General features: G+C 44.1%; 1 protein-coding gene across 1 annotated transcript in view; it reads left to right on the top strand.

Annotated features, from left to right (window-relative positions):
- Positions 1–225: 225 nt before the first annotated feature.
- prpf6 (PRP6 pre-mRNA processing factor 6 homolog (S. cerevisiae)) overlaps positions 226–18,600 on the top strand; it is a 79,096-nt gene continuing 60,721 nt past the window's right edge. Inside the window, exons 1-5 of the mRNA XM_038803290.1 lie at positions 226–410; positions 11,434–11,599; positions 13,013–13,131; positions 14,726–14,804; positions 15,166–15,342. Of these exons, the coding sequence (XP_038659218.1) occupies positions 277–410; positions 11,434–11,599; positions 13,013–13,131; positions 14,726–14,804; positions 15,166–15,342 (675 nt within the window). The 5' untranslated portion in view covers positions 226–276. The remainder of the gene's footprint in view (positions 411–11,433; positions 11,600–13,012; positions 13,132–14,725; positions 14,805–15,165; positions 15,343–18,600) is intronic.

Genomic DNA, 18,600 nt, shown 5'->3' with positions numbered 1-18,600 from the left:
GGAGTAAGACGACTGGGTCACGTTTTGAGGTCCCTTTTAGGGTCTTCATCCTGACTGGTTGAGCTGAGATGGGCTGAACGGCCTTTCTCCTCTGTAATTTGTGCTCACTTGGAAAGATTAACCGTTGTGTTGCTGTGCAGCTGCGCCCCCCCCCTCGAGCTGCTCCGTTATGTTAATGAGGCCGGCCGTACGTAAATGAGGCGTCTGGATATGCTAATGAGATGGGCACGTGCCCCCTAGTCGACGGACGCAGAGGCTGCTGGGACAGCATCCAAGATGGCGGCCGCTGCAGCAGCACCGACCGGGATTAGCTCGGGGGGTCCGTCCCTCACCGGGACCCTCAACAAGAAGAAGAAACCGTTTCTTGGCATGCCGGCGCCGCTGGGCTATGTGCCAGGCTTGGGCAGAGGGTGAGTGTATTCCCAGTTTATGTTTTTCCTGCGTGGCGAAGTCTCAAACAAACACACACACAGTCAGCAGTGGGACGAGTGCTGACCGCAAGGAAGATAAACTGAACGCCTCAGAGGCAAACGACCACTGTCCAGGCAGGACCTGAAAGGTCATCTTTGATGCACGCAATGGTCTAAATGTATAAATGCTACTGTGGACTGTCATTTTGGCTAATGCATATGGCTGCCTGGCCCAGTTCTCCATTCCTCATGAATACAACAGGATGCTCAGCTGGGTGATGAAACAGATCCAGTCCCATCCTATCTTGTGCTCACACTTTGCAGCTGGGATCATAGGCTGTATGGATTTCAGGGAGTTAAAAAGTGGAACATGTTGCACCTGCATCAAGGGCATATTGCGCATCAGTTTCAGGACTAAAGTCCTGACCCTAAAGGAGGGCTGAAATTTTGGGTCAGGCTGTTTTTCCAACAGGTCATTGATCCAATTAAGCCCTGTACAAATAGAGGTTAACATAATGGGGAGGTTGGGGTAACGTCAGTACACTAGTATTCCAGAGACCCAAGTTAATGCTCACAGTTTCACATGACACCTGGTGGAATTAAACTCCGTTCATCTGGGGCAGCACGGTGGCATAGTGGTTAGCACAATTGCTTCACAGCTCCAGGGTCCCAGGTTCGATTCCGGCTTGGGTAACTGTCTGTGCGGAGTCTGCACGTTCTCCCTGTGTCTACGTGGGTTTCCTCCGGGTGCTCCAGTTTCCTCCCACAGTCCAAAGATGTGCAGGTTAGGTGGATTGCTATGATAAATTGCCCTTAGTGTCCAAACGGTGGGGTGGGGTTGCTCCATTATGGGAATCGGGTGGGCTTGGGTAGGGTGCTCTTTCCAAGGGCAGGTGCAGACACGATGGGCCGAATGGTCGCCTCCTGCACTGTACATTCTATGATCTAATAGTGACCATAAAACCATAATCGATTGTTATAAATGTATCTAGTTCACAAATGTCCTTTGGGGAAGGAAATCTACAATCTGGCCAACATGTGACTACCAACCGTAATATGCTTAAATGTTCCCTGAAATTGCCCAGGAAGACTCAGTTGTATCAAACTGCCACAAGACAGCAAACTCAGCTTACTAACATCTAGGGGATTGTACCAAAATTGGGAGAACTGTCCCATAGGCCAGATAAGCAACAGCCTGACAGTCGTAATCACAAAATCATATGTCCCAGATACCACCATCATTCTGGTGTGCAGTCTGAAGGGAGGTGCTCTGGGAGTTCTCAACGTTGACTCTGAACCCCATGAAATCTCAGGGCACTGAGTCAAGTATTGGTAAGGAAACCTGTTTGCCACCTACAGCTTTCCCCAGGCAATGGATCAATAGCTGAACAGCATTTGGAGAAAGCACTGAGGGTGGTAACAGAACTATCCTCTGTGTGGGGGCTTCAATGTCCATTACCAAGAATGATGAGCACCCCTACTGACTGAGCTGCTGAGTCCTCCTAAAGGGCACAGCTGTCAGACTGGGTCTGCAGTAGCTGATGAAGGAACCACCAAAAGGGAATAGCTTCCTTGAACCCATCCTCACCAATCTCGTCACAGATGTGTCGCCCCATAACAGTATTGATAAGAACGACGACTGCATATTTCTTGTGGAGATTAAGTCCTGCCTTCACATTGAGGAAATCCTCCGTTGTTTGTGTGTGGCACTACCACCGTGCTAAATGTGATAGATCCCGAACAGGCCTAGCAACTCAACTGGGCATCATGAGGTGCTGTGGACCATCAACAGCAGAATTGTACACAACTGCAATCTGCAACCTCATGGCCTGACATAACCTTCAAGCCTTGTTCAATGAAGAGTGCATTTGTGCATGCCAGGAGAAGCACAAGGCTTCTCAGAGGTCTCAACCTGGTATAGCCAAATCACAGGACGGCTTGCATGCCGCACAGTGAAAGCGGCAAGCGATAGACATAGCTAAGCGATCCCATAACCAATGGATCAGATCTAAGCTCTGCAGTCCTGCCACATCTAGCTGTAAACAATTGAAGAACTCACTGGAGAAGGATATCCCATCCTGAATGATGGGGGAGCCAAGCACATCAGTGTAAAAAATGAAGCTGAAGCATTTGCAGCAATTTTCAACCAGAAGCGCCAAGAGAATGATCCATCTCAGCCTCCCCCTGAGGACACCAGCATCACAGATGCCAATCTTCAGCCAATTCACTCCACGTGATATCAAGAAACAACTGAAGGCATTTGACTAAGGCTATGGTACCTGACATTTTTTTAAAAATTGTTCATGGGGTGTGGGTATCGCAGGCTGTGCCAGTATTTATTGCCCATCCCTACTGTCACTTGAAGGGGCAGTTAAGAGTAAACCACATTGCTGTGGGTCTGGAGTCCCAGGTAGGTCATACCAGGTATGGGTGGCAGATTTCCTTCCTGTGGTGAATATAACATGGTAAATTCACACTGTATATTGTAAGCGCAGTAGCGTTACCCGACCACCAGGGGGAGTAGCTCTGGGAATGCTCAGGAGCTTGTACAGGGCTTCACCCTTGGCTCCGCCCACGACCCCCCCCCCCCCCCCCCTCCAGTGCTGCTGTATAAATACCCTTGTCCAGAGTAAGCCTGCAGTTCACAGAGAGTTCATCAACAGGTAACAGGCTGGCTCTGAAGTAAGTTGATTAAAGCCTAGATTCATATCGGAAACACGTGTCTGGTGAATTGATGGCTCCATAAATTTAATCAACTTAAGAACAGTAAAGATCGATCATGGAATCGGCCCTCAAGCCTGGACGCCTGGAACTCGACTCACAGGATGCAGAGGCTAAAGAAATCTTCTCCCACTGGATGCGGTGCTTTAAGGCCTACCTGGCAGAAGCGAGCACAGCCAAAACGACAGAAGAACAGAAGCTAAGTCTACTGGACGAGAGGGTGAGCCACAGAATCTCTACGCAACTAAACTCGGCCGGTTCATATACTGCAGCGCTAGCAGTTCTCGATAAAATTTATGTAAGGCCTATTAACGAAGTTTACGCACGCCATGTGTTCATGACTCGCCGCCAGCGGCCTACAGAATCACTTGCTGAATTTTTATGGGAACTCAATAACTTGTCAAATGACTAATTATCAAGCGATTACTGCGGCTGATCACAGTTAACTTGCTGCACGCGATGTTTTTGTAGCGGGCCTCTGGTCTAATTATGTGCGCCAACGGCTGCTGGAAAAGGGGGCCCAAGACTTAGAAGCGACTAACTGCGACCACGATGGAGGTCTCCTTCCGCAGCCTTAACTCGTTCCCCGCAGACCCCGCGACCCAATCATGGGCCCCGACCAGCAACTCCCCCAGGCCTCTGCTACGCGGCCGCCCAGCCACCATGCTGCCCCAGCCAGCCACTACGCTGCCCCAGCCAGCCACTATGCTGCTCCAGCCTGCCATTTCTGCGGCCAGAACCAGTACCCGCGGAAGCGCTGCCCGGACCGCGACGCGACCTGCAGCAGCTGCGGGCGGAAAGGCCACTACGCAAGAGTGTGCCTCGCTAAAAGAGCCCCAGCTTCCAACTCCCCAGCGGCACAAATTAATCGCTCCCCACTCCCGCGGGGCCCGAAACGCTGCGCTCTATGCCCCGACTCCGCCCCCTCCCGCCACGTGCGATCCATGGGGGCCGCCATCTTGGAAAACCTCCACCATGCGGCCGGCCATGTGTGACTCATGGTGGCCGCCATCTTCCTCGCCTCCCACCACGTGCGATCCACGGGCCCGACCGGCATCTCCACGCTCGGACAACTCCTCGGAAGAGTATGACTATGAACTCAAGAGGGCAGTCATCACGGGGCCACTCCAGCACAGCTGATCGAGCTGCCGACTACCCGCAACTCAGCGCAGTCACTCTGGACCATTCACGCCTGAAGCATCTGCGAAATTCGATGGAAGAGGTCCATATCAACGGGTACAAAACGCCATGCCTCTTCGACTCCGGGAGCACTGAGAGCTTCATACATCCAGACCTGGTAAGACGCTGTTCGCTCCCCGTTTTCCCCGTGCAGCAAACTATCTCGCTCGATTCGGACTGTTCGACCACCGGACAGACTGACTTTGTAAACCACCACCCCCGCCGGACTTGATTTTTTTGCAGGGGGTGAATATAGAACTTAGAACAGTACAGCACAGAACAGGCCCTTCGGCCCTCGATGTTGTGCCGAGCAATGATCACCCTACTCAAACCCACGTATCCACCCTATACCCGTAACCCAACAACCCCCCTAACCTTACTTTTTAGGACACTACGGGCAATTTAGCATGGCCAATCCACCTAACCCGCACATCTTTGGACTGTGGGAGGAAACCGGAGCACCCGGAGGAAACCCACGCACACACGGGGAGGACATGCAGACTCCGCACAGACAGTGACCCAGCCGGGAACCGTACCTGGGACCCTGGAGCTGTGAAGCATTTATTCTAACCACCATGCTACCGTGCTGCCCAAGGTATAACATGGTAATGCATGGTAATACATGCAGCACGAGGTATAACATGGTAAATTCACACTATATATTGTAAGCGCAGTAGCGTTACCCGACCACTAGGGGGGTAGCTCTGGGAATGCTCAGGAGCTTGTACAGGGCTTCACCCTTGGCTCCGCCCACAACTCCTCCCCCTAGTGCTGCTGTATGAATACCCTTGTCCAGAGTCAGCCCTGCAGTTCACAGAGTTCATCAACAGGTAACAGGCTGGCTCTGAAGTAAGTTGATTAAAGCCTAGATTCATATCGGAAACATGTGTCATCAATTCACCAGACACAATACCACTATGCCACCTCCTCCCTAAAGGAAATTAGTGAACCAGATGGGTTTTTACGATATTTGACAATGCCTTCATGGTCACCATTAGACTTTTTAAATTCCAGATTTTAATTGAATTCAAATCTCTCCATCTGCAGTGGCAGGATTTGAACCTGGGTCCCCAGAACATTACTCTGGATATCTGGATATCTGGTTCACTAGTCCAGTGACAATACCACAATACCACCGCCTCCCCTATTCTAGCAATAGTACTGAAGACTTGTGCTCCGAAACAAGCTGCGCTCTTGGCAAAACTGTTGCATTACAACTACATCACTGGCGTTTACCTGGTAATGTGGAACACTGCCCAGGTATGTACTGTCCCACTATTCTAAAAAACAGGCTAGAATAGGGGAGGAGGTGGCATAGTGGTATTGTCACTGGACTAGTGAACCAGATATCCAGTGTAATGCTGTGGGACCGAGGTTCAAATCCCGCCACGACAGATGGTGAAATTTGAATTCAATTAAAATCTGGAATTTAAAAAGTCTAATGATGGCCATGAAGCCATTGTCGAATATCGTAAAAACCCGCCTGGTTCACTAATGTCCTTTAGGGAAGGAAATCTGCCAATGACTGCCCCATCAGAGACTACAGTCGATCAAGGAAAGCGATGGAAGATGTAATCAACAGTGTTATCAAGCGGCATTTGCTTAGAAGCTGTTCACTGATGCTCAGTTCAGGTACTGCCAGGGCCACTGAACGCCGGAATTCACATGGACAATGAACCCAACAGGTGAGGCGAGAGTGGCTGCCCTTGATGTCAAGGTAGCATTTGACCGAATGTGGCATCAAGAGCCCTAGCAAAACTAAGTCCAAAGATGTGCGGGTTAGGTGGATTGGCCATGCTAAATTGCCCGTAGTGTCCTAATAAAAGTAAGGTTAAGGGGGGGGGGGGGGTTGTTGGGTTACGGGTATAGGGTGGATACGTGGGTTTGAGTAGGGCGATCATGGCTCGGCACAACATTGAGGGCCGAAGGGCCTGTTCTGTGCTGTACTGTTCTATGTAAGCCAATTTTTAAAAAAAAATGTATTTATGGGAGGTGGGCGTCTCCAGTTATGCCAGCATTTATTGCCCATCCCTAATTGCCCTTGAGTTGGTGGTGAGCTATCTTCTTGAATCACTGCAGTCCCTGTTGCGTAGGTATATCCATGTAGCTGTTCGGCAGGGAGTTCCTGGTTTTTGACCCAGCAATAGTGAAGGAACAACTATGTATTCCCAAGTCGGGATAATGAGTGACTTGGAGGGCAACGTTCAGGTCCTGGTGTCTGCTGACCTTGTCCTTTGTGGTCATGGGATTGGAAGGTGCTGCCTAAGGAACCTTGGTGAGTTCCTGCAGGGCATTTTGCAGATGGTACATCTACTGTTGCAGTGGTGGAGGGAGTGAATGTTTGTGGGAGGGGTGCCAATCATGCCACTGTAGAATCCCTGGCCTCTAAACTCTTGTAAGCAACTGTGCTTCAATGGCTAGTTCAGTTTAGTTTCTGGTCAATGTTATTCTCTCTCCCACCACCCCAGGATGTTGGTAGTGGGGGAATTAAATGATAACTTCATTGAATGTCAAGAGGCAATGGTTAGATTCTCTCCATTTGACCTGGCACGTGTATGGCGCAAATGTTACTTGCCAGCCCAAGCTTGGATATTGTCCAGGTCTTGTTGCATTTGGACATGGACTGTTTCAATATCTATGGGATCGCTAATGGTACTGAACATTGTGCAGTCTTCAGTGAATGTCCCTAACTTTAACCTTCTGATATAGGAAGGTCATTGCTGATGATGGTTGTGCACAGCACACTACCCTGAAGAATGCCTGCAGTGATGTCCTGGAGCTGAGATGATTGATCTCCAACCACCGCAACCATATTCCTATGTGTCGGGCCTGACTCCAACCAGGAGAGGGGATTTCCCTTGATTCCCTTAGACTCCATTTTTACTTGGTCAAATGCTGCAGTGATGTCACACTCCCCTCACCTCTGGAATTCAGCTTTTTGTCCATATTTGAACAAAGATTGTAATGAATCAGGAGCTGAGTGACCTTGCTGAAACCCAAACAGCATCAGTGAACAGTTTATTATTAAGTAGGTGCCACTTGGTAGCACTGTTGATGACCCCTTCCACCATTTTATTAATGATCGAGAGTAGATGGGGTATTAATTGGCTGGGTTAGATTTGTCCTGCTTTTTTGGGAACAGGGCATACATGGACAATTTTCCACATTGCAGGGTATATGCCAGTGTTGCAGCTGCACTGGAGCAGCTTGGCTAGGGGAGTGGCTCGTTCTGGAGCAGGAGTCTTCGTACGATTAGTGGAATATTGTCAGGGCCCATAGTTCATGCAGTATCGACCTTCAGCCGTTTCTTAATATCTCATGGGAGTAATGGCTGAAAACTGGCATCTGTGATACTGGCTCCCATGGAGGCTGCGATGGATCATCATCTCGGCACTTCTGGCTGAAGATTGTTGAGAACGCTTCAATCTTATAATTTGCACTGAATGTGTTCGGCTCTTCCATTTTTGTGAGTGGGGATATTTGTCCACCACCATTTATGGCTGGATGTGGCAGGGCTGCAGAGCTTAGATCTGATCTATTGGTTTTGGAGTTGCATAGCTTTGTCTATTACTTGCTGTTTATACTGTTTGGTATTCAAGTAGTCCTGTGTTGTAGCTTCAGGTTGCCACCTCATTTTTAGGTATGCCTGCCTGGTGGGGAATGGTATTGTGGGGATCTGCTGGGCCAGGAGGCTGATGGCCCATAGCACCTCATGGATGCCCAATTTTGAGTTGCTAAATCTGTTAGAAGTCTGTCCAATTTAGCATGGGCGTAATGCTACAGAGCAAGATGGAGGATATCGTCAAAATGAAGGTGGTATTTTTCCTCTAAAAGGTTTGTGAGGAGGTCACTCCTACCAATATTATCATAGGCAGATGCATCTGCAGCAGGTAGATTGGTGAGGATGAACTCAGTATGTTTTTCCCCTCTTGTTGATTTGCTCACCTGCAGACCCAGTCTAAGAGCTATATCGTTTAGGAGCCAACCATCTTGATCCATTGTGGTGCTACTGAGCCACTCTTGGTAACAGATGTTGAGGTTGCCTACCGAGTACATTCGGTGTCCTTACCATGTTCAGTGTTCCTCCAAATGCTGTACAAGATGAAGGGGGGTAGTCATTCATCAGCTGAGGATGGATGGTGTTTGATAATCAAAGGAGGTTTCCTTGCCCATGTTTGACCAGGGTCATGAGATTTCATGGCTACCAGAGTCAATTTTGAGGATACCCAAAGGATCTCCCTCCCAACTGTATACAAATGTGCTGCCACTTCTACCGGGTGTGACCTGCTGGTGGGACAGGACATACCCAGTGATGGTGGTGTGGTTCTGTGAGTATGACGATCAGGCAGTTATCTGATTACTATTATGAGACAGCTCTCCGAATCAGGGAAAAACCCTCCACTATGGTTAGTTGGAGCCATAGCTAGCACCAGGAAAGGTGATTGTTGGGAGTCACATCATCTCAGTCGCTGAACATCACAGCAAGAATTCCTCAAGATCGTGTCCAACCATCTTCAGCTGCATCATTAATTTCCTTCCCTGCATTATAAGGTCAGAAGTGGGAATGATTGCTGATGTTCAGCGCATTTTGTAACTCAGTTACTGAAGCAGTCTATGCCCATATGCAATAAGACCTGGACAACATTCAGGCTTGGGCTGATAAGTGGCAAGTAAAATTTGCACGATGCAATAGGCATCTCCAAAAATAGAGAATCCAGCTATCTCCCCATGACATTTAATGGCAATACCATCACAGAATCCCCCATCCTGGAGTTGCCATTGACCAGAAACTGAACTGGACCATCCATATCAATACTATGGCTACAAGGGCAGAGTGTGCAGAGAGCAACCCACCACCTGATTCCCCAAAGCCTGTCTACCACCTACAGGGCACAAGTCAAGAGTGTGATGGAATAATAATCGGTTATTGTCATAAGTAGGTTTCAATGAAGTTACTGAGAAAAGCCCCTAGTCGTCACATTCCGGCGTCTATTCGGGGAGGCCGGTACGGGAATACTCTCCACTTGCCTGAATGAGTGCAGTTCCATCAACACTCGAAGCTTCACACTATTTAAATACAAGGCATCCAGCTTGATTGACACCCCATCCACAAACATTCCCTCCTTCCACCAACAAGGCACTGGCAGCAGTATGTACCATTCGCAAGGTGCATTGCAAAGTCAAAGTCTCCTTCCAAACCCACAATCTCTACCACCTGGAAGGACAAGGGCACCAGATGCATGAGAACACCAGCACTTGCAAGTTCCCCTCCAAGCCGCACACTATCCTGACTTGGAGCTATATCGCCATTCGTTCACAATCTCTTCAGTTTATGGAATTCCCTCCCTATGGAATTCTCTCTCTAACAGCACTTATGGGTTTATCAATACCACTTGGACAACAGCACTCTTCCACAAACATCAGTGTGATAATCATTAAAACAGATTATTTGTCTGTGCTGATGAGAAATAAATGTTGACCAAGACACCAGAGATACATACATCCCTTAGCTTTTGTTGAAATGGTGCCATGAGATATTTAGGGGCTGGTTTAGCACATTGGGCTAAATAGCTGTCTTGTAATGCCGAACAAGGCAGCAGCATGGGTTCAATTCCCGTACCGGCCTTCCCGAACAGGCGGCAGAATGTGGCGACTAGGGGCTTTTTGCAGTAACTTCATTGAAGCCAACTTGTGACAATAAGCTATTATTATTATTTTGCAGTCAAATGAGGAGGGTAGATGAATCCTCGGTTTAATGTCTTTCTGAAATACAACACCTCAAACATTGGACCATTCCCTAAGCAATTTAAGTGTCTACCTTTAAACCTTTGCAGTTTGATATAATTCTTGTAAATTTGTGCTTTAAACTTTACAAGGCTTGCTCAGGTTTGATGCCCACAACTAAACTCAGTATTTCAGTTGTACTTCCAGCCTTGGCTCAACACCTCAAGTGTGGAGTTCTATTAAAGATGAAGCAATGGGTTAGATTTTTGCTGTAAGTTGATGACATTTATGAATTTGAAACAAGGTACGAACAAAAGATACCTTCCATAGAAATGCAGATAATTTGGAGAATGACCTTCCAAACTCTTTGTCCTTGGATCACTTAGAGCAGTGCATCTCAAACTATCTGATGTGGTGTACCGGCAGTTTTTTTTTTCAATGTGCCAGGGACCGGTAAGCGAAACAAGCCAATCCAGGATTACTATCTCTTTCTTTTCTGGAAACACTCCAAGTACCGGCAGACGATGGCTCGAGTACCGGCACGCGTACCACACTTTGAGAAGCACTGACTTAGAGTACATAGTATTTAATTCATATTCTCGTTAATTGGAGACTATTTCATTTGACTATATGATTCATCAGTGAAGCAACAGTATTAAGAATGCCACTTTCTGAATATCTGGGCAAGATTACTACAGAAAAAAAAAGAATAAATACCAGTAAATAGCCCAGAGCCAGTAGATGAGTTTTATTATAGCAACACTGTTTCGAGATACTTGGTCCAAAGCGGCACCAATTATCCACAATGCCTGCAGCAACATTAACATGGCAAATCACATAGCAAAAACAAAATTGGAACAGACGTGTTGTCGTGATCAGAAATTGTGACAAGATTTGAAAAAGGAGAGTGCGCCCATTGCAATATTTTTAATAACATATACAAGCATAAATTGGATCGTGTTGCATGAATTTCATGAGTTGGATAACCAGATTGTGTGCAGTTTTGATTTAGCTGCATTAAATAATATTGCAGAAAGCAGGTGTGTGCTCAGCGTGGGATAGGTTTACTGACAATATTTAAAAAGCATGCAGCTATTAATGAAAACATAGGATTAGGATTATGTAGAAGACAATTCCAAGTTGAAATAAAATTACAAATACGAAACCTCTCCCAAAAGGTAAACATTACTTTTGTCATGCAAAAGAAGCTTACGGTATAATGCACCTGTGTTGATCACCATAGACAAAATCAATGATGAAATTACCTTTGTGCCGATACTGGTTGACTTTGCATCCAAAGGAATAAAAGCGAACGCTAATACTACTCCACTGTGATTTACTGCAAGTTTAACATTATTTTGTGATCTGGTTGTTCATTTAAATCTTGTACTTGATCCAGTGCTACTGGTTTCACAACACGTTCTGATATTGGTCCTGCTCGAGATGCCAATGACCCAGTTGATGACCGTCATGCTCCCCCAGGAAAAAGAACTGTTGGCGATCAAATGAAAAAGAACCAGGCAGATGACGATGATGAAGATTTGAATGACACTAACTATGATGAGGTGATAAAACGGTGTTATCTGTATTTAATGTTTATGTTAAATATTATTACTGCCTCAGTAATTGAAAAGAAATTGAGAAGTTATGACCAGAAATACATATTTCTGAATGCTATGGTAAGCCATTTGCAAGTGTTAATTTTGCTTTTGTTTGATAGTTAGCCTTTTACTTGCCGCCACTTGTGTAAAATCACTTCTAACTTTTGATCTTCTGTGCTTTCCAGTCTTTCAAATATTGCTGCCATTTACTGTATTTTGAAACAGCCAGATTTACATAGAATTTAGTATGGCATAGCCGATGGCAAATTCTGAGCTGCTCAAATCCCGGAAGGGAAACTTGAAACAGCTGCCAAAACATTTTTGCAATCTGTGTAGTATGGGTTCTGAAACCGGCAAAAGATGCCCCCAGCTACTTGTGGTAATTTTATTGTAATGCATATGTTTACTAAAAAAATAAAGAAAAAGAAAAAATAACTCGAATAGAACCACATATAAACACAAAAATGGCGTCACACTGTAAACAGTACTTTAAAACAGTTCCTATGCTTGTCTTCTCAATTTAAACGCTTATTTTTCAAAGAATATGTGACCTCCTTATTCTTAAAATTTTCACCACCTCACACGTAATTGAAATATATTTACCATTTAGATGGTTGATCTGCAGGCTTATTAAAATCTTGTATTTTGTCACTGTCTTCTCAGAATTAACTGTACCCGTATCCTCCCCAATTTGGTGTTGTTTGAAAATTGTGACGTTTGGCTGCTGATTCTCAAGTCCCAAATTGTTTATGCAAAGTACCTGTAAAAACCCACTTGCTGCTTTTTGCTACTCTGAATAACTCCTTACAGTCTTTTCTGTAGACAACTTGCTATCCATTCTGCCATGGCACCCATATTTTCACATTCACTAGCAGTAGACGTGAGTCTGCAATCCTTATCAAAGACACTTTTTTTTTAAAATGGAAGAGATGGGGCAGTGACTGGAACCTTGCAACACTGCTGTGACCTGAAGCGTTGACTTTGTTTCTCTCTTCACAGGTGCTGTCTGACCTGCTTAGCATTTCCCTCAATCTGTTTTTCTTTTAGATTTTTAGCTTTCGCAATATTTTGTTTTCATATTACATCTACAGCATTACCCTTATCTACTCGTTATGTTAGGTTTTCAAAGAATTCAATAAGGTAGATCAAACATGACTTTGCCTATTGGAATCCATGATGACTTTTAAAAAAATATATTTGTTTTCTGGATGATTTTTAAGTCTATGTTTGAGTAAAGATTCAATTCCATTTGTTATCAGCACTAATGTACTTAAGTGGAAGCATTGTACATTCCATTTTTCAAGTAAACCACAAAACGTAATGCCCTTGTTTTCTGATTATCTTCACTTAACTTTAACATCTCAAATTTTTTTTAAGTTTAATGGATATGCTGGAAGTTTGTTCTCAAGTGGACCATATGAAAAAGATGATGAAGAGGCTGATGCAATCTATGCTGCGTTGGATAAGAGAATGGATGAAAGAAGGAAAGATAGAAGGTATGAATTTATACAACACTTACGGCACAGAAACAGACCATTTGACCCAACTAGTCCATACCAGCTCCACTTGCCCCTTCTCCCAGCTTTCTTCACCTAATTCAAATCAACATAACCCGCTATTTCTTTCTCCCTCATGCTTATCAGGATTCCTTTTAGACAAATCTAGACTAATCACTTCAGCCACTCCTTGTGCTAATGCATTTTACAATCTCACTGCTCGCTCTGGGTGAAGATGTTTCTTTGAATTTCCTGTTTGAGTTCTGCGTGGAATGACTCTTGATGCTAACTATAAAGCTGATGCAGCAGTCATCAACTTTTAAAAAAAAGAAATAACGTTCTGATTTATTGAGTAGTTAGATTACTGTAGTATATTTGGTGAGCTGTTAAACTAGATACAAAGCTTACACAGTAAAATGAGTTCACGATACGCTACACAGATATGCTACAATTGTGAGATTAGCAATCAGTTAGTCACTAATGGCTGGGTACGTTTTCTTTACAAATGTGTTTTAATTGTACGTGACATGTTCTTTTTGTTAATGGCACTATCTTGGTTGGAGTGGTTATGTTTCCTTCGAAAAGGTTAGTAAGAAGTTAAAAGTTAAAGTCCAACAGGTTTGTTTCAAACACGAGCTTTCGGAGCACTGCTCCTTCCTCAGGTGAATGGAGAGTTATGTTCCAGAAACATTTATATAGACAAAGTCCGAGATGCCAGACAAGGCTTGGACTGCGAGCATTTGCGGGTAATCAAATAATTACAGATCCAGAGATAGGGGGTAATCCCAGGTTAAAGAGGTGTGAATTGTTTCAAGTCCGGACAGTTGGTAGGATTTTGCAAGTCCAGGCCAGATGGTGGGGGGTGAATGTAATGCGACGTGAATCCATGATCCCGGTTGAGGCCGCACTCATGCGTGCGGAACTTAGCTGTAAGTTTTTGCTCGGCAATTCTGCGTTGTTGCGTGTCCTGCAGACCGCCTTGGAGAACGCTTAGCCGGAGATCAGAGACTGAATGCCCTTGACTGCTGAAGTGTTCCCCGACTGGAAGGGAACATTCCTGCCTGGTGATTGTCGCACGATGCCCGTTCATTCGTTGTCGCAGTGTCTGCATGGTCTCGCCAATGTACCACGCTTCAGGACATGTGCTCACCCCAGTCCAACGCCGGCATCTCCACATCTTCGAAAAGATTAACATTGACAAAATCCCTGCAGACAAGACACACAATTGATCAATGGATGAGCAGATGTTGTGTTTTAAACAATGGACCAATGTAGCAAGAAAGATTACAAAATAAATTGGTCTGAATCTTTCTCAATTCCTGCATTTGATTTATGGTGTATCTCTCCTTACTATTAACCTTGCATGTATACTGTTAGTTACTGTTAAAAATTCTCTGTAAAAATTAAATGCAAAGAGTTTCGAAGAAGATTTGATTTTAGAGACCAAATTTTGAGCAGATTCTCTTTGCACTGTCATTTCTTGGAGTAGTTATTGGAAATTTGTTTCAACCTGTTTAATTATATGAATTGAGTGTTGATGTTTTCAATTCATGTTAGTTCATTTTAAATTTTAAATTGCATTCTCCGTAAACAGGGAACAGCGTGAAAAGGAAGAAATTGAAAAGTACCGTATGGAACGTCCAAAAATCCAGCAACAGTTTTCTGATCTGAAGGTGCGTTCTCTTGCCTTTCAGCATAAAACTCCATCTCTTTAAGATTTTTCTGTCTTTTGGCTCTCCATTGAATTCCCTGTGCAATGGAACATCTTAGCTAAGACCCTGAGTTCGGTGGCCAAGAGTCCAGATGGGCCCTCCTTTGCTTCTGTGGGAAATGTTGTTTGCCTCAGCTTAAGGTGGCATGGCATGGTTGAAATTGAGAACCCAGATGAAGTATAGTAAATCTGGAACAGCGTTTTATCAGTTTGTCACTTAATGTGTCTGGAGTCTAATGCACTGGTATCTCTTGATTTGTAAGTAAATTATATTACCATTTTTAGTAATGTTGATGTAACATATTTTTAAAATATCCCTTCAGAGAAAACTGTCAGAAGTTACAGAAGAAGAATGGTTGAGTATTCCGGAAGTTGGGGATGCCCGTAACAAACGTCAGCGAAATCCTCGCTATGAGAAATTGACACCTGTACCAGACAGTTTCTTTGCCAAACATTTGCAAACTGGAGAGCAACACACGTCTGTGGATCCTAGACAAACGGTAGTATAACCAAATATAAAACCTATCACTATTCAGATGAGCAAGGGTATCCAAAGCTGAAGGGTAGCAAATTTATTGGATTGCATTGTGACTTCATGACTGATTATTCTTGTGTATTTTATAACATTTTTCACACTGAGAAATCTAATCAGAACTTGATGGAGATGGATCATTGTTCTATGGATGTTATAATAGATGTGAAACCGAGAAAATTGCCTATTCTTGAAAAAGTCAGTGGGTAAATTGTATCATTATAGTGCTGAATTATGCTTGAATGGACATGGGATTTGTGCATTAAAGCATAAAACTAAAAGACAAAACACAATTACAAAGAAAAACACAGATCCTTGTGAATGGGACAGATACAGAAAGCAGCATGATAAGAGCTACAAAAAGGAGCATGAAAAGAAACCGGCAAGGGATTTCAACATCACAATTTTGTATAATTACGTTAAAGAACCAGGTTGGTCAGAAGCAATTTTGGCTCCTTGAAAACTGATGACGATGATGCCAATTATATGGAAATGGAGGGAAATGTTGAATAATTACTTCCTGTCAGCTATCCCAGGTAAACATTATTGAATGAAGGACAGAGACCCAATAAAATTAACCTAAGTAAAATAGCAGTAAGATACAAAATTAATAGCACTCAAAAATGGCAGTCCCAGGATCAGAAGGTTTCCCATCGCAGGGTTTTAAAGGAAATAGCTGAGACCATTGTGGGTGGTTTAATTAAAACGTTTTGAAGTTCTCTAATTTTAGGAACTATTCCTTTAGATTGGAAAAGCGTATAGTCACTGCTATTTAAAAAAGATAACCGAGCGAAACTAGATAAATCAGTTAGCTTAACACTTGTTTTCGGGACGTTGCTGAAGTCTACAAATTAGGATAAAATGACTGGACACCTTGAAAGTCTCCAGCCAAGTGCCAGCTTGGGATTTGTGAAGGGTAGATCATATTTGGCAAACCTGATTAAAAATTGGGCAGGTGAATGTATTTGAATGTTATTTATATAAACTACGAGAAGGCATTGGATGAAATCCCTCCTAGTAACCTGTTAGCTGAAGATGGCGCTCTGGAATTGAAGTCAGATTATTGGCTCAGGGCGACAAATTAGGAATGATGGGCCAGTATTCTAATTTGCAGGATGTCCCACAAGGACTTCTGTTGGGGGCCTCAACTATTCACTGTATTCATTAGCGATTTAGACAATGGGTGAGAAAGTCACATGTCCAAAATTGCCAGTAACACAAAAAGGGAGATATTGTAATCGGTGTCAATGAAGCATAAAATTACAAAGCACTATTAATAGATTAAGTGAATGGCCGAAGCTGTGGTAAATGGATTTTACTGCGGGAACAAGTGAGGTTTTTAATTCTTTTGTGAATGTGGATGCCGCTAGCAAGGCGTTTTTGTTACCCGTACCTAATTGCCCTTTTAATGAGCGGCTTGCTAGGCTAAGTCAATCACATTACTCTGGACTTGGAATCGGACCAGATGAAGATGGCAAATTACGTCCCTTAAAGGACACTAATGAAACAGATGTTTATTTTTCATGGCAATCAGTGAAATTTTAACGGTCTAGCTTTCAGTTCCAGATTTTATTTTATTTTAAATTCCACCATGTCCTCAGGACATTAGCTTGGACCTCTGGATTAATAGTACATCACCACTATGCTAATCTAACACTAACCTCCCCCTTTCATGTTGGACCTAAAAGGGTTACAATTGGATATTTTCGAAATGGTGGAAGGCTAGAAGCAGTGGAGGTCCAAAGAGATTTAGTGGTCCAGGTGCACACAATTAAAATGCCAAGTCAGGTACCGAAAATAATCAGAAAGGCTACTTGAAATTTTGTTTTTGTTTGCACTATGAACCTTTTCCATATGGACTCAGCAATTGCCCACCACCTTCACAAGGATAGCAAAGGATTGGCAATAATTGGCAGTCGTGCCCACATCCCAAAAGTATATTTTAAAATATACTTTTGGGATGTGGGCAAGACTGCCGGAGTGTGGCGACTAGGGGCTTTTCACAGTAACTTCATTGCACTGTTACTGTAAGCCTACTTGTGACACTAATAACGATCATTATTATTATTATTTGAATGTACTTCAGTGCAGAAATCTGACTTTTTTGTTGTGTAAGTTTACTTAACCACCAGATGGCAGTGCAAGTATTAACATTTTTGGCATTTGGCAATTAGTTGTATTGTATTAATTGTAATTATCAAATGAACTTGGAGTAGCATATCATTTATCGTAAAGGCACACTGTTTTCTGCATATTGCGGGATATGTACACGCAGACATAAGTATACAAATACTTCGGGGGGGGGATCAAATAGGTGACAGCTAGTGGCTGGCTTGAGTCATGGTACAGTAACAGATGTGATTAAAATTGGTTATGGAAAATTTACACAAGTATAATGTTTGGAACTTTAAATAACTGTTAGTTTAGTTCAATTGGTAGTACCTGTGTATCTGAGTCGGCCAGCCTTGGGTTCACGGCAGCAAGACTTAAAATGTAATCAAGGCTGGCAGTTCAATGTAGTACTGAGGGAGTGCTGCATTTATTTGGGGGTGGGGCGGGTGCAATGTTTTGCATGAGCTGTTAAACCAAGACCATGTTGGCTTGCTTTCGTAGATGTAAATTGCCGCTGCAATTGTCCAAAAGGTTTTAGGTTCTTGCAGCTTGCGTGGACGAGTGGGGACTGCAGGGTGGACAAGCGAATGGGGTCGCAGCACCATGGTGCAGGGAGCCATTCAAGTTGAGAGAGTAGAAAGGAATATAGTTGGAGTAGGTGACAGCTAGTTAGCAGGATAGATAGAATTTTGTCTGAATGCTATGTTGCCTGGTGCCAGGGGAAAGGACATCTCCATCTGGAAGAGGAACTTGGAGTGGGAGGGGCAGGATCCAGATGTCATGGTGCACATGGGTACCAATGTCATAGGTAGGACTAAGAACACAGTTCTACTGAGGTAGTCTGAGCAGCTAGGAGCTAAAACAGAATCATAGAGGTAATAGCTGAATTACTACCTGAGCCATAAGCCAATTGACACAGTAAAATAGGTCAAAGAGTTGAATGCGTCCCAATGCATCCAAATATACTATGTGTTCCTAATATATTATCATAACAAATAGAACAAAACTCCAGTTCTAAACCCAAATTATAAAAAATCAACCCCAACAAGAAAATGCAAGAATAAACATGGAACCCAACAATGCAACAATTCAGCATGTCCATTCCCAACACCCA

This window comes from Scyliorhinus canicula, chromosome 7 (assembly GCF_902713615.1).
Source record: "Scyliorhinus canicula chromosome 7, sScyCan1.1, whole genome shotgun sequence".
In the NCBI taxonomy this organism is placed as follows: domain Eukaryota; kingdom Metazoa; phylum Chordata; class Chondrichthyes; order Carcharhiniformes; family Scyliorhinidae; genus Scyliorhinus; species Scyliorhinus canicula.
The sequence above is the reverse complement of the archived record's forward strand: the minus strand, read 5'-3'. Positions and strand labels throughout refer to the sequence as shown.